Source organism: Lissotriton helveticus, chromosome 10 (assembly GCF_964261635.1).
Source record: "Lissotriton helveticus chromosome 10, aLisHel1.1, whole genome shotgun sequence".
In the NCBI taxonomy this organism is placed as follows: domain Eukaryota; kingdom Metazoa; phylum Chordata; class Amphibia; order Caudata; family Salamandridae; genus Lissotriton; species Lissotriton helveticus.
In genome coordinates, this window is record NC_136071.1 from 354,323,208 (window position 1) to 354,340,717 (window position 17,510).

Sequence of the window (17,510 nt, forward strand, 5' to 3'; positions counted from 1 at the left end):
TTTTTTTTTAGGTTCAGAATCTAAAACTACCCCCCCCTTTTTTTTTTAAATATAAGGTAAGGGTGGGTAGGTTATAGAATTCTAATTAGCATGAAGGGGTAAGGGAAGTTGGGGTATTACTATAGTATCTATTGGGGAACTAATAAACTCATTTAAATCCTTATTAAAATTAGTGGTTAAAGGCTTGACAATATTATCGGCTAAAAAGCGTGTTTAATGTAAAAAGGTGTGTTTATATTGTTATAGGGAAAGAATCGGTGAAAAAAACGCAATGGTAGAGTGTCTCCGGCGGCTGAAGCAGAGCAACTGACAAATTACCGAGGAGTGCTCGAGCTCAGCCGCCGGAGAAAAGGAAAGTCGCTTAGGGGAGGAGGCACGCAACGCGGGTGTTGCTAATGTGCTTTCCTTTGAAGCAAGGCGTATTTTGAGGAAAGCGAGGAAATGGATGCGAGCATGGAGAGGACAACGCAGAAAAGCGGCGGACAGTGACGAAGTTGCTGCGCGATCGCGCAGGGGGAAAGGAGATCGTTGGGAGGTGAGGGACAACCGAAAATTGGAAGTCCATGGGAGGGGGGTGGGAGTGGAAGTAAGGAACCAGCACCACCCACCAGGAGAGAATCAGGCTGATGAGGCACAGGCCAGGGATAGAAACCAAGGAAGTGTGAAAACTTCTAAAAAGGCAGAGTCAAATCTTGAAAGGACGAAGAAAGAAGCAAGTAAGGCATCATATTCGTAGTAAAACATTTAGAAATTATCATTATCATCATATTTGGCAATGAAAAACCTTTGGAATTATCATTATATGTGAAATATAAGCATCATATTGGCAATAAAACATTTAGAATTATCATAATACTTGAAATATAATCCAAAATTGTCGAAAGTAAGGAGAGAAAGGAAGTAGTGACTTATCTGCTGGCGAGCCGCTTTTAAAAGAGGCAGATCATCTCCTGGATACATCCTTTGTTCAGTGTTGTTAACTCTAGAACTTTATCCTTTATGATGTAGTGCGGCTGTGTGAGTTGCTATTAAAGGATAATGCATAATGTCAGCCTCCGGTCTTGTAATGAAATTTGTTTCTGTCCCTCTTGCTAAAACTATATACTGGATCACTGAGGCTTTGCTGCCATAAAAAATCTCCAAAATATCAAAATAAATAGCACAGGTGAGGGTGGGCATGTGCATGCCAACAAATAGGCAATCGTATTCTTCAGGAACATACACCATTCAGTTACCTTCCAAGACACGGTTTTGTACTAAGCATCTTTAATTGGTATGCCTTCTCCTGAAACATACATAAATATACACTTTTCGATCTGCACCAAAGCCTAAAGATAAAACATTACACCTGATGAATGCAAGCGGAAACTTCAAAATAAGTGTGAGCGACAGGTCATACACAAGTTTGTGAACGAGAGACTGACATCAACAAAGAGCAACACAAGCAACCACCAAAACCTTAAAACTTCAAAACAAACCATACTGGGTGCTCTGATGGCTCTCAGCGTGGTCACGTCATTCCACGTGTGACCTGCACTTTCCTTGAGGTTAGAGAAATTACAGTGGAGCAGTCAGCCAGCCCCGTCTAAAGTTCCACAACAACAGGAAGCGGCCCGGGTACACAACTACGATTACAGATAATTTATTAATAGGCCTAGTTGTTCTGTTTTCATTCAGCCCGGCAGTTGGGGCGTTCCCTTTCAAAAGAGAGCCCAGGAACTAGCCAAACTGCACTCATCCATAATAGAAAACCAGTATAGACAATCAAGTAACACTGCCATGAAGAGATATTCTGATACGTTGCAGGCATAATCAACAACCAGGAAACCGCACTGATCAAGCAGCATTCGGTCGCCTTTTGGCTCCCATCACTTCTTAGTACAACGATTTTAATCTTATTTACTTGTGTCCTCAAACTGATAGATTTTTTTTTTAGGTCTGGCCTAAACACAGCATTACATATTTAACCATCTGTTATCCAGAAAATACATAAACAAACACTGGTAATGAGAGGAATGGCGTAGTTAGTGCTGAATCTCTGAGTTTACATAGAAAATGTATTTATTTTCCTGAATAAAATTGGTGCTGTTTGACGAACCTGCACAAAAAAGTGCATCAATGTTTGGTTCGTGCAGATTTGTGAAGCAGGGGCCAGGAAAAAGAGTGGCGTGGGTCCCAAAAGTGCCACCTCCTATTTTAATTTGCATAGCATTCTTTGCTCTTGGATATAGGCACACAGCTAAACACATTTCCAAATTTTTCATGAAGGTACAATTCTAATTCAGGTCTGTGCTTTCCCTCATTTGGAACAACCCCATTCATTCCGTTTAAGCAATTAACATTTAAAAAGAAGCTCAAGTTGGGCATTAAAAGGATTACATTTTAGAGATACCTGGACAATTATTTCATAAATGAGGAAGGGCAGCATCTATGGATCTCGGCAGACCCCAAAATTAAAAAAAATACTCCAATCTGATTGGTGGAGGAAGCTTTTTCTCTCATTAGCCATCTTAGTTCTGGGCATCTCAAAGGATCTGACTCTCTGACTGCAACATCGTATGACAATGAATGTGGGTGAAAAGTACACTCAAGTGATACACTACTCAGACTAACTCGATATGTGTGCTATGTTGGAATAATGCCTGCTAAGCATTTACAATGCAAAAATGAAAGTGGCCTAGCCCCAATCTGGCTGCTAAGACTCCAACACGCAACTACTAATTTAAGCAATTTTCATGTTTAGCAATTTAATATTTCTTAAATCAAATACATCAACATGATGATCATATTATTACAGAGATAATTCAAAGGATCAACAAATTTAAACCAAATACAGATACATGAATAATCAAAGACGATTCACTTTGATATGAACCCTGTAATAATATGATGATCATGTTGATGTATTTGATTTAAGAAATATTAAATTGCTAAACATTAAAATTGCTTAAATTAGTAGTTGTGTGTTGGAGTCCTAGCAGCCAGATTGGGGCTAGGCCACTTTCATTTTTGACTGCAACATCGGGCTACAAGATTGATGCTGCATCCGCCATTACAGAACATGCAGAGACTCGGTCTCCATGTCCTGAAAAAAATGTAAGGGTACATAACAGGGCAGAGTAAACATACCTTGAACCTCAGGGTCATGTGGAGTGAAAGGATGGGGAGGGGAGGGCAAACGCCGATTGCCATGTATGTGGAACCCAGGGCATTTCGCCCGAGACTTTTCAAATACTAATTACCCAGAGCAGACGCAACAGGACCACGATTGTCCTGTTCTAAATAATGTTTACGCCCTGAGGAAGCCCCAGGCCGGATGGCTATATAAAGGGGGTGAAACACGTGTTGGCTGTCACTGCTCTTTTGGGATCTGACTCTGAACTTGTGAAGCGAGTCAGAGAATATAAATACTACAACTTTGCTCACCTTGTACTGGAATTATTCCTACGCGTCATGACGATTTTACTTGTCCTAACCTTTGGGAGGGGAGGGCAAAGGGACTTCTTTTGTTGTTGTCAGTCGTGAATACAGCGGCCTAGTCTGGGGAACCTGACGAGTGCCCCCCATCACCACCCCCCTCCCCTCCCACGTCCAAGGTTCCCAAAAAGAAAGACTGGTTTACCAAGGGCAGCTTTACTGGCTAGTATTGCAAATCCAGGCAAGCTTTATTTGGCTGTGGGTCCAGAACTGGCTTGTGATGCTTGCATGGGTCCACAACAAAACCTTGGGAAGAGTCCCTTTGGTGACTCCCGGGTATCACAATTGGAGAATTTTAAGTAGACATTTTGTCAAATTCAATCTCAAAGTCAACCTCTGAATTAAGCTGATATTCTTTATTTACTTCCAAAACAATTACTATTTATTGTAGTCATCCATTATGTTTGTGTAAAAAACATAAACCATTTAGGCAATGGGTAAACCACCAAACGGAGATTATGGATGTCCCCAATGCATTTCGGGCATACTACTGCCTTTCATCAGGAGGTATATTCCTTATCACAATCACAGCATGGGTGTTGTTTTCTCCTGGGGTGTACGCCATTCGGCCCGTAGAACACATCCTGCTGTCAGCCTCCCCATTTGTCAGGGCATGCACAGTGGGAGCTGGCCCCTGTAACAGGTTGGGCGCAGGACCTAGGGTGAAAGCTGCCTGCGGACGGTTGAGCAGAGAGCCTTACCAGACGCCGGTAGTCAACCTCTGCTGCATCAGTGGGTTGGCTGTCCATAGCGGGATGGGCAGCACACGGCTAGGCACGAGACCAGGCCCTGCAGACAACCCCTGCCTTGTGAGGCCAACGGCTGTGTACAGTGTGTGTTCACCTTCTGCAGGTTGTTGGGCAGGCCATGCCCTGTGGTCAACTCTGATGTGCACAGACTTTACTGAATGTACAGAGGGCCTGGCCAGAGGCCAGGACAACCCCTGCTGCTGCACTTAACCTGGGCAAAGGAGGTTGGCGGCTTATGGAGAACTGGGTGCAGGGAACTCATAGATGTTATATATAAGCACTGTATTTGGTCTGCACGTTATGATTTGAACAGCTGTTGTGCGAGTTATGGATTGGGGCCCAAACCATAACTTACAAACTTCAGTGTTTTTCGATTTTAGTTCATAACCATACTTGACATTTAACTGTGGTGATTTTAGGTGAATTTCGGAGTGAAAAAAAAAATATATATATAGGTTATGGAAATAATAGCAAAGCGAACAGTTTGTTAACTTTAACTTTTGTTTTTTATAGTGAAGAAAAAAATATATATATACACACATATATATATATATATATATACATGTACACACAAAAAAATTCGTTGCATGAGTAGCGCACATGCTGCTTTTGTGCAGCTTCAAAGCATTGAAAGTGTGTTTTATCTCGATTGCTTGTAAAGGAGACTATATGCACAACTGTCTCTAGGAAGGAGTGCAGGTCGTGGACACTGGAACTCAATTTTAGGACGAGGTATTATTTTTTATCGTCACTGATCAAAACAAGAGGGAGAAAGGAGAGTTGAAAGAGAACCTTCGAAAGTGAGATCGAGACAGGAAGTGTAGTGTGGTGGAAGACCGAGATATGAGGTGGAACCAAGACTAGGCAGCCTTGATATTTGGCAAACCCGGCAGCAGGCTCCTGAGAAAAACGAGGGGCCACAAACTATTTATTTTTAATTAGCACTGATAGGCACCAACTGATTCAAACTCAACAGGATTCTTTTTACTGACATGGTAAACATGAATGGTCAAGTAAGCCTTTCCGAACCTAGAAGCTGTGAATTTTAGGACTCGAAAAAGATCAGAAGAACCCATCTTTTAATGTCTTATCAATGGCTCGATTAAGGCAACTATTTTTAGATTCTAGCAACTTGACATGGGCTAGTTCCCTCGCAGAAAAACTTTGCTGATACCTTCTGGCAGGAGCAGCAGCTGCACAACCCGCTTCCAGCATCACCTTGTGAAAGTGGTAGCTTGAAACAATTACAAAGAGGTGCAAGATTTTGCAAGATTTGTCAGGTGCAATATTGTTGCTTTCAGCTTCACAACTAGTGTTTTTTTTCTGTGAATCCATTTATAGAGGACAATACATGACATTGGATCCTATAGCACCTACTTATCTTGTAAAAAAAAAAAGTAACCACCTTCCTATCCAAGACTGGCTCAAGAACCTTGATACCCTAAACTGCTCTCTCGTCCTATCTTTCTCGGTTAAGTCACTAGGCATTACCCTGGACAAGAACTTATAGATGAAGGACCACATCAAAAACTCTGCAAAAGGCACGCTTTCCTTACTAAAACACCGGAAGAAATTTAAACCTTTCATTCCCCAGGATGATTTTAAGACTATTCTACAATCCCTAGTCCTCTCTAAACTGGACTATGGGAACGCCATCCTAACAGGTACGACAAAAGCCCACCTAGCCCCACTAAGGTCAGTCCTTAACATGGCAGCTCGACTTATAACTGGGGTAAAAAGGTTTGAACACATCACACCATCCGCCACTCCCTCAACCGGCTTCCCATTGAAGGTAGATGTATCTACAAATTGGCCTGCATCACACACAAAACTCTTCACTCACATTCCCCCAACTACCTTAACAGCAAACTGGTAAAAGCTGGAAGATCCAGAACTCTGAGAAGCTCCAACTCATTTCTTCTCATCCCTCCGAAATTGAAAAAGAGAACCACTCAGTCCCGACCCTTTTCTGGCAACGTACCCAGGATGTGAAACTCACTCCCTATAGACCTCAGATGCAAACCCCCCCTTCCCCTGCTTCAAAAGGGACCTGAAACTCCTCCTCAAGAAATACTTTACCGTCCAAGTCAACGAACCTAGACTTCAATAACCAAGCTGACTCCCTGCTCACTTGTCCATCAAGGATAGGTGGTTATTTGACTTTCAACTTCCTGAGCTTCCTCTCTCCCCTTCACTGTATGCCTAATTATAATGTTTTCGCGCTGGCCCGGGATGAAATCACAAGTTCAGGCTAACAGCTATGGAATGCGGGCAGACTACAGGGACCCATTTAGGCCTGCTCAACAAAGCACCTTAAATCCTGGTTACAGAACACTGTGTGGATCCGCGTTGACGATGCGTTCCTCAGCCGGGGCGAGGAGTCAGTTCCAAGGCTGTGGTGTGAGGTCCTGATGAGGCTAGGATCCTGTTGACAGGGCTTGCGATGTGAAGTTCGGTGTAGAAAATTCAAGGCACAGCAGAGGAGATGAGCCTCAAATCCTATTAGCAGTGAAGCTGCAATGCAGAGTTTCGTAGTCGAGGCTGCCGTCAACAGGGGATGCGATGAGCTAGTGCTGGGAAAAGTGTCGCACAGCAGCGATTTAGAAGGCGATGTGTTGGTCCCAAGATGCAGGAGGCAGTGCCTATCCGAGTCTTTTGCAACGATACAACCCAGGCAGCAGCGGTGATGTCAGTTCTGCTCGGGGATGCGCCGGACACCAGAGTAGATGCATTGGATCCGCTGGCAAGCACCTTAGGCCCACTTCCAAGGATCCAGGACTGGGTTAGCACCACTTGGCAGGGTAGACTCACAGATGGCAGAGTGAAGGTGCAGAGGTTGGAAGCCTGTTATGTCCATGAGGCTTCATACTGTTAAGATTGAATCCTTGTATATTGATGCTTAACTGTGTATGATTCTATGTGCTTTCCCAGTCTGGGACCCCTCTAACTCTAACGCTTAACTACCCAGGTCCCTGTGACTTTGTCTGGGTCAACCCTTTCAATTATACGGACTTCGAGCAGGCGCTGGCCTGCAAGGTTTTTTCTCCGCCTCCCTTCTAATCAGGATTGCCGAGACTTTTTGTGATTCTTTCTTATATCTACCCATCATGGTAGATAAAGAAGTCCTTACGTACACAGAGGATTACATACATCAACTTTTGCACGACCCTGCAAACAATTTTCTTTCGTCAAACACTCCCGTCATTGACATCACTCTTAATGACAAGATTACCCAGCTAGAACGTCTTGAAAAGAAATTGATAAGAACTCGCCTACATGGCCATTTTCTTGCACAGTGCCTACAATCAAACATTATACCTATAGGGTTACAGATTAAAATTGAACCTGCTATCTTCGTGGATATTCCGAAGTTCAGGGAGGGATTCAGTTTCGTCGCAAATAACTGTTCCCGTCACTGGATGGTGTTGGGGATTGAGACGGCGGCGGATCAGGTCATCATCCTCACTAAGCAAATAGCTGACCTTAAGGCTGAGATTATAGGGGATAGCACCCTAACAAACTCTAAGGAAGCTTTGACTAAACTGGTAGCGACATTGCAGGATTTCGAGACCACCACCATCAAAAGGAAACTAGAGAAGCTTGCTCGTGACTTGCGCCTTTACGATAAGAAAAAAACCTACCCCTATTTACAGGAAGACTATTATCGACAAGACCCCCAAGGACGGTTCATGAATCGGGGCTACAGAGGCCCAAGAGGAAGACGACCTTTCACAACTTTCTCCGATTCATCATATAGCTCTGGAGAAGACACAGAACCTACAGGCCCAAGTACATCGTACGGATATCAGGACACCTATCGTCCAACATACCAACCAAATCCTTTTTTAGGACAGGGTTCATGGAGACCACCCAGAGGCCGGGGAAACAACTGGAACAGAGGTACCAATCGGGGCCATCAGGGCCCCCGATGGAATGGGAAGGCAATGGGAGAGGGAGAGGTGTGAAAGAGGTCCGTATTCCCACAGTGGAACACTAGGAGAGAACCACCCGACGCAAGAACTACAGATGGTAAGACCTACTGTGAGCCCAGTGATAAACCTTTCATCTTATACCCTGAAAAATGATGAAATGAGCGTATTAAGCAAAGGCTTATCATACGTTCCAACAGCTTTGCCGAATGAATTCAATACCTTGGCCGAACTCCATAGGTTTTTCAGAAAGATACGGTTACGATATTTCTTCAGAGATAGACCTTCACAGTTAAAATCATCGGCTACTGGTCTCAAAATAACTTCTACCTTTGTTCCACCCAGACATACAGTGACGCAGAGAATCTTGGCTTATGAAAGCATTGTACTTAGTGATGTAAAAAAAATTCTTAATGAGAGAACTTACATGAAATTCAATATCAAAAAATCTGAAAAGATGGCTTTGTTTTCTCTCAAAGACAATAAAGACGTGGTAATCAAGCAGGCAGACAAAGGGGGTGCCATCGTGGTCCAGGATGTGACCAGATATAAGGAGGAAATCTGGAGACAATTGAACGATGGAATTAGCTATAAGAGACTGGCTGGGGATCCATCCAAGGAGCTTGCATCCGAGATCCAGAGGGTGACCAAAGAGGGTTTGGACCAGGGTTTCTTATCAGAACAAGAATATCAATACCTTAATCAAAAGAACCCACGTTTGCCCACAATTTACACCTTACCAAAGGTCCATAAGGATATGCAGAACCCACCAGGTCGGCCAATTGTTTCAGGGTGTGGATCCCTGTTGGAGCCCTTGTGCCGTTACATTGACTTTTTTCTTAAACCCTTGGCAGAAAAAACCACCACCTATCTACGCGATACCACTCATACTATTAATATTGTAGAGGGTAGACCTTTCAAATCAGGAGAAGACCTTTTGGCTACATGTGACATTGTATCACTTTACACTAGTATTCCCCAAGAGGAAGCTTTGGTCGCTATGGAAATGGCACTTGAACAACGTGAAGCACCAACCCGTGTCCCTACCACATTCATCATCCTTCTCCTGAAAATTGCCATGATGAGGAACTTTTTTGTTTTTCAGAATTGTTTCTACTTACAAACGAAGGGAGTAGCTATGGGGGCAGCATTTGCCCCGGATTTAGCTATAATATTCATGTCAATGTTCGAAAACACATTCATTTTCAATGATTCTAATCCTTTCAGATCCAGCATCCAGGTTACATCGATGATATCCTGCTGATTTGGTCAGGAAGTGAATCTGAAATCACCATGTTCCATCTTGGCTCAATCTGAAATCTCCTGATATTCAGTTCACGATACAATCTGACAAGAAAAAGATTGACTTTCTTGATCTAACAATAATAGCGGAGAATGATGTGATGCACACAACCCTTTTTTAGAAAACCTGCGGAACGCAATTCTCTACTCCAGTACTCCAGCCACCATCCTAGGGGTCAACGCGACAACTTACCTTTTGGACAGTTTTTAAGAATTAGGAGAAACTGCAGCAAAAAAGAAGACTATATGATGGAGTCAGACAATCTAATGGAACGCCTGATTGGACGAGGATACCCGAAAAAACTTACAAAAAAGGCGAGAAAACGAGCATGGTTCAATCATCGAGAATCACTTCTGGAACCCAATGTCCGCCCTACAAATGTAGAGGAACGGATCATATGTGTGACAACATACACTACGAAGAGCAATGCCATAAAAAAGACAATTAATAAACATTGGCCGCTGGTAGCTGAGGAACTGGGTAACAACACTCTACCCATGCATTCATTTAAAAAGGCCAGAAGCATCCGGGACCATGTGGTTTCCTCTTTCCTTGAAACACCTGCAGCACCCACTATAACATCTATCTGGAATCTTGCACCTATTGTGGGACATTACAAATGCGGGAATTGTAAAGCTTGTCCCTACACCATCCAGACCAAAGAATTTGTGCTGAAACATCACCGTATAAAACTAAAGTCCCAAACTAATTGCAACACGGCAAATGTTATCTACTGCATTACCTGTCCATGTGATTTGACCTATGTGGGACAGACACAACAGAAGGCAAAAGTACGTTTCTTACAACCATTGCAGTCGGGTCAGATGTAAGGTTGTGGGTGCTCCATTAGTAGAACACTGTGAGATCAAGAACCACACTCCCGAAAGCCTAAAATGGATTATTCTGGAACATGTGACACTGGGACCGAGAGGAGGTGACATCACACCAATTCTCAATGTCAGGGAGTTAAAATGGATTACATTTTTTGATTCGGTCCAGAACGGCCTCAACGAGGCGGAGAATAATTTTTCGCAATTTGCCAAAATTCCTCTGAGACTCTCCTTCATTTTTCTCTAACTATTCTACTGTCTGTCATGATCTTTCCGAGTGATTGAAAGAAAAAAAGTCTATATGATGTAGCAGTCTTCACGACCCTATGTTAGCACGTGCACTGTAACTTGTGATTTTACAAGAATTTCCAATTCACTACGGTAATAAATCTTTAACCTACACTACCCTGCGAGGTGAGTGCGTAAAGATTAGGATGCTATAACATGTGGTTGCAAATTGAATTTGCTTTTTCTTATTATGATGATTTATCTCCCATCAGTGTATAAAAAGAATAACTGGGCTGGGTCCGTTTTTTTTTAATCAAAACATGTGGCTATAACTTGTAAATGCGGCAAAGGTTTTTCTCACCAGGATATTTTATCCTTTATCATGACGTCCGAAAATTAATGTAGACTCGGATGTTAACCCAAAATTTGGTAACTCAATACAATCGTGCGTTATCACCAAGTCTGTCCTCTATGCCTATGAGGAGTGAGACACGCCCCCCAACATCGCGTCTTGGTTACCATTAGCGCACACGCGAGTCTGACGAATTCATGCTGCCGTCCGGAGGTGCATCCATGGCCCCCCAGTGACTTTATTCGTAATCTGATCACGAGGTGAGCAACAGATCCCAAAAAGGTTAACTTTTACTAGACTAATTGTGTACGCTTTCATGTACACGCGGCTCCAACACGATGCCGTTTTCTCCCCACAGCATTAACCGCGTTAAGAAGCAACTTCTTTAGAGAGAGTTTTTTACGGACTGTTGCCGTTTCCACTGAACGCTAGGTGAGTCTAGTTTAACCTAATGCCGAATGACCTATAACCTATATCGGTAATACTTTATAAGGAGGATACGAGTGATGCATTTATATTGCAGATCCTGCCGGTTAACTACTTTGAGGTCCGTTCCCTGAATCTCATTTAAGGTAAAATTAACCATCTTTAGTATGTTTAATTACATGACCTGTGACCACCTCATCCCTTTTTCTAATACCGTTCCAAAAAACCTGATGTTTGCGTTTTTTGCACAACGTGCCTAACGATTGAAATATTGACTTCTCAATATATATATATATATATCTTTCAATATCAAGGTTGGAATTGTTGTGACAGTAGAATGTTATCCTTGTATAAATATTACTCTGTGTACTGAGATTTTAGAATCACGCCCGATAGGGTGTTTACTGTTATGTGTATATGGGGATCTTCCACCTGACCCTCCCCCTAAATCCTGTTTTTAATCACCTTTAGGACCTTTGCCCACCCCAATCCCCGTCCTGATGTAGACCCGCCCTGTAAGGGGAACTGTCCCTACCATCCCAAGGGTCGAAACGTAGACCACATCTACCACAATACCAGCTTCTGTCCATATGCAGGATTAATTCAGCCATTTTAGAAGACTGGTTTTCCTTAACTGGATCTGACTTGTTCAAGCAGCTCAGTGTGGCCCCTGGATAGGGGAACCGCGTGTAAAATAATGTGTAATTGTTGAATAGAATGAAATGCAATTCTATGTGTTCTTTGATTAATGAAATTTTCCCCTGCACTATTCACCGAAATCCTTCACACAACACACCAGCACTTCCCCCCTCCTTTTGTGCGTGTGGGCACAACTGTGTTACAACAATCAATTGACTGTTTAGATTTGTACGTAAAAAACAAATTTAAGGTTTTTCGGTATGTTGTGAATAAAAAATAACCATACTGTTAAGATTGAATCCTTGTATATTGATGCTTAACTGTGTATGATTCTATGTGCTTTCCCAGTCTGGGACCCCTCTAACTCTAACGCTTAACTACCCAGGTCCCTGTGACTTTGTCTGGGTCAACCCTTTCAATTATACTGACTTCAGATCAGGAGGGCAGATAATTAGCCACTGGAGTTACTTTGGGTTTTGAGGTTAAGAGATGCAGGTCTAGTCCGTCTCACCCAGGCAAGAGGGCAGCAGATCACCACAGCAAAGCAGGAGTCCAGCAGAGTTCAGTCCGGCAGAGTGGCAGTCCTTCAGCAGCACAGCAGTCCTCCTTCCTGGAAAAGTATCCACAGGTCCAGAAATGTACTGAAGTGATAGTGTCTGACGTCCAGTACTAACACCCAGTGATGCCTTTGAAGTGGGGGAGACTTCAAAGACATGCCTTTGAAGTGCACAATTGTCTTCCCTTCCTGTCCCCGTTCCAGACTCGCGACAGTGTTATGTAGTCCTTTGTGTGTGGACAGGACATAGCCTATTCAGGTGTAAGTGAGGCTGTGCCAAGCTCCCCCCCATCCTGCCAGAGATGACGCATTGAGAGACACCTAAGCGCCCATTGTGTGTGGCTGTCTAGGAGGAGTACACAAAGCCCAACTGCCAATTACACGCAGTCATGTGATCAGAGACAGACTACAAGCACCAAATGGCTAAAGCAAGAAAATGTCATCTTTCTAAAAAGTGACATTTTCAGAGTTGCAATTTAAAATCCGACTTAACAATAAGCTTGGATATTAAACTGTGATTCCAGGGATACCAGACATGAAGGGTTTATCTCTTCCCAATTGACAATTACACTTATAAAATGTAACGAGGTAATCCCAATCTTACCTACGAGAGAGACAGGCTTTGCTGTAATGCAAAACAATTTTGAGAGCTTTTCACTACCAAAATGTGTAAAAATTAAAAGTACATGTCCTGCTTTTTAAATTCAGTGCACCCTGCCCTCTGGGTAGTCCAGGGCCGACCTGAGGGGTGATGTATATGTATAGAAAGGGAAGGTGTGGGCATTGAAAAAGGTTTAGTTTGCCTGGTCGACCTGGCAGTGCCAACTGCGCACACAGGCTATGCAATTGCAGGCATGAGACATGGTTAAAGGGTTTCTTAAGTGGGTGGCACAATCACTTCTGCAGGCCCACAGGTAGCATTTAATTTACAAGCCCTGGGTATTTGTATTACCACTTTACTAGGGACTTATAAGTAAATTAGATATGCTAATTGGGGATGAACCAATATTACCATGTTTAAGGGAGGGACACAAGCACTTTAGCACTGGTTAGCAGAGGTAAAGTGCATAGAGTCCTAGTACCAGCAAAGCCGAGGTCAGAAAAGTGGAGGAAGATGGCAAAACGTTGGGGTGGGGGGGAAGACCACCCTAAAGCTGTCAGATCTAACAGACTTCATATTCAAGAAAGACGACCCAGGTTACACTCACTGACCCGCACATTCATAGTCATATCTGCTGCCTCATCTTACAGAATGCTCAGCATTATATCAATTAATGTTGCTTGAGTTCAAATCCTTGAGGTTCACAAGTTATGCTGCTGATCATTGTTTCTCACCTCACTCACAACGCCACAAATTAATGTAATGACTTGGTCCAACCAAATCTGGGTTACTGTTAGGGAACATGGGAACCTTTTCAGGATCTAAGATCAGAGGTCTTGGGTAGATCTCTAGACCATAATCTCAGATGAAGGTTCGCTTGAGATCTAATGTGCAGCTCCTTCCAGCGTTCAGCTAGATCCCAAATCTCACAAGCTTGCTTCCACACAGTTTTCAGTTAGTTCCAGCTTCAACATTTTGTGGTAACATTACAAACACCCTGCAGCTTGCACCTGTTCCAGCATGTTCCATCTCAGTGAAAGCTTCCACAGCATTTAAAGACAGATCTCAGTTGAAATGTAAGCACTCAAAACATACACATCAGAATCTGGGCTGGTGTGTCCACTTAGACTAAAGAAAAAGAATGCATCGTCTGGCCGCAGTCCAATTCTACTGCTGAAAGAAAGCACCATGAGACAACTAGTCTGCCTTTACACCTTCTATGCACGAGGCATTAACAAATGTAAGTTTTGAAACCAGTGTCAAGAGATTTCGAAGGACCAGCAACATTTACTTTTAAAGAAAAACATGAACATGTGGTAATGCACAACATACATTAGGTCTGCAATTTATCATCAGCATTTTAGGAACGAGATACAATGTTACTCTGTGCACACACCGGTCTGGCAAAGCTGTCGCTTTTTTTAAAGCTCATTACAGATCACCTGCTAGTTTCATGTATCAGAACAGCACCAATGAAATCTCACATCCCATAAAAGTAACCACTGCCAATAATTGCAGCTCAGGGTCTGGCAAATCGAATTTCTTACCCGAGAAATCAAACAAATAGAAGATTCCAACTCACCAGAACATCCTAAAAAGACTAGTTGTGGCAAAAGTGCAGTGCCTGATTTGTGAGATCCCGATATGAAACGTATTTTCCTAGATCCTAATGAAGGTTTCACAGAATCTGTCCTTCTAAAGAGAGCACTGTAGTTCAAGCATAGTGCCGCAAATGATCTATGTTTGCCCGCTGTTTGCTTTAAAAAATGCCAATTAAAAGAAGAGACAAAATGTCCCAGCCTTCTAGATTCGCGGGCAGATTGTTATAAACGAGGTATACACCACACGAATTCAGTTTGGCTGTAGGGAGTTTTATGATTAAATCAATTCCTACAAACTAAAATCACTCAGTGTCGTGAGACCAAGTAAACAAGGTAAGCTTCCCTTCTAATGACGAATGTCACTCATTTATATAGTGCAATACATGTGTGCAAATGGTATCATACCCCTTGGGAGAATCAACTTTTCTGACACACGACTGCTTTCCAGGCTCTGCCAAGCTTCCACTGCCTTAAAATCGGTAGGCGAGTAAAGGTTCAGGGTGGCATGGGAGGACGACATTGGCACTCTATACCGGATGAGACATGGCGGTATTGTTGCACACAGAATAGATCCCAAGAGATCAGTCGTTGGGAAAGGGCTGGGGAGGGGACATCTGTTTTTATGATATTTTTATACTCCACGTAACAATTTTAACTAATCAAACATGATAATAATAATACTATTATTATTAATAATAATAATTGATTTCAACTAAATGTGACAAGAACAGAGTTGCAAAAAGAGAATGCAACAAAACCTGCAGTTGTCACTGGACTCCAGACCGAGCAAACACAGGATGGGTGTAGCAGGAGGAAGGGAAGTAGAGTCTCCTTAGACCCTATGAAATCAGGAGGAAAGAGCAACCTTCCTACATACAATGACCAACACAGCCTGGTTCCTTCTAGACACAATTTAGACTAGTACGTGAAAACAAAAAAGCAAACTGTTGAGCTTTTTCCAAATGGTCATACGATTGGGGTCCAAATGGGTACATGGAAGTCTCGTCTCATGACTTATCTTCATTTTGGACTTGTAGTACCACGAGGTCGTCAATCTAATCATAATTTGTGGAAGGCAAATTTCATTGAGTTTTTTGACAAAGTAAATTGGGTAACAAAAAAACAGTTTCTGGAAAAAAATGCAATACCATTCTAAAAAGAAAGCATTTCACCCTACAAACGGCACAGTGTTAGTTGCTGCGTTCAGATAACAGACAGACCACTGCAGCTTAAACATAATACATGTATGTGATAGTTAACAAACCATCTTCTAAGCATTAGCAAGACACCACATAAAGACAGCCCATCAAAAAAGCACAAAAAATGCAGAGTTCGGTTTATGTCAAATTCTAAACTTGTCGGCAACCAGCATTTTTAAAGTTTGCCTGTATGTTCTAATTATTTTCTTTCAGGAGCCCCTGATTGACCAGTGGACTTTTACCAATCTTTTTTTACAGAAGAACGCTCAAACTTACCTTTTTTGCTTTCTTTGCATCATCTTCCATGTCTCACCTCTGCAGTCTCCTCCCCAGGATCTCTGGAAGAGCTGCCGCCGCTGCTGCTCCAGAGGACATCCCTGCAACTGTGCTGTCACTGTGTCACTTCTGATGGTATCACTGCAACTCCCCAAGACCTAAACAAGATCACCATAGCAGATGGTCAAGGGAGACACCATAGGAACGCATCCGCACACCACTCAAGTGCAATTCATTGTTTACGCTTACTATTCTTGATGTTGAAATGACTAACCAATTCAACCTTCCAGTAAAGTCAATCCTCCATTACATGATGCCATCTAGAAGCTCTGCCTTACCAATGGTGTCACTGAAACATCGCCCTGATTGTTATAATGCTATCAACTAATACCCCAGTTCCATCAAGGTTGCTACAAATCTGGAAGAGACAAACATTTAGCTGCAACCTCAGCGTCCTCCATATGTAAAGGATAAAAAAGTATATGGAGAACTACTGTAACCTTAGAGCGTTAATCTGGACTACTGTGCTGCAGCAGCACCAGTGCGCTTTCCCTGCCCATGATGACAAGCTCAGAAGCCTTGGCCTGCCTATAACAAGAATATACTCTTGTAACTTCCACTGTATTGTAGCTTCACAATAACACCTAAATCCTTGCCCTGTCGAACGAGGCACTCTAACACAGAAAGCTCCATGCTGTACATTATCTCAGCAGTTAATCCCTGCCTTTGATGTCAGTTTCATCCCAGAACATTCGCCATGACCATGCAGGTACTTAAAACTCAAAATGCTCATCCGGTCCTCGATTTTAATAATCATTTTTGTAGCAGTGGTAAGAGTTCACCCCACCACCCTCATCATTGCCATATCATTGCAACACCCGAATAATCATCATAGCCACGAATCTAGTAGCCCTAGAACAAGAACACACCTTTCACAGGATTTCAGTAACATTAGCTATTACAGTGACACCACTATACAGCCATAAGTAAAACATGTCAATGTGACTGATGCTATGGGTTCACCATTTTACGTAAGCTCAGAGACCTTGCTTGCCCTTGCCACTGTAATGTCAGGACATTTACCTTATAATTCTAATTTCAAATCCCCTGCCCTGCCAGTGATGACTAGAAGCAGAGAAGCCCCACCCTGACCTACTGCCTTTGTATCCCCAGAACTCCTGTCTTCTGGAGGTCGCTGTAACCTCAGACCATTGCACTGTTGTTGATTTTGCTGTTACCCATTAGCGGTACAAAAGGGGGTGGTGATGGACGGTGCATCTGAACAAATCAAACACTCACACCCAGTCAAAAGATCTGGGTTTGATCCATCACCGTTCTTTAGCC

The 17,510-nt window shown here is 42.9% G+C and overlaps 1 protein-coding gene across 1 annotated transcript in view; it reads right to left on the minus strand.

The window, feature by feature from the left end:
- The window catches only part of CCM2 (CCM2 scaffold protein), a 349,754-nt gene that overhangs the window by 298,747 nt on the left and 33,497 nt on the right, over positions 1 to 17,510 (minus strand). Inside the window, exon 2 of the mRNA XM_078662564.1 lies at positions 16,167 to 16,324. Within this exon, the coding sequence (XP_078518690.1) occupies positions 16,167 to 16,196 (30 nt within the window). The 5' untranslated portion in view covers positions 16,197 to 16,324. The remainder of the gene's footprint in view (positions 1 to 16,166; positions 16,325 to 17,510) is intronic.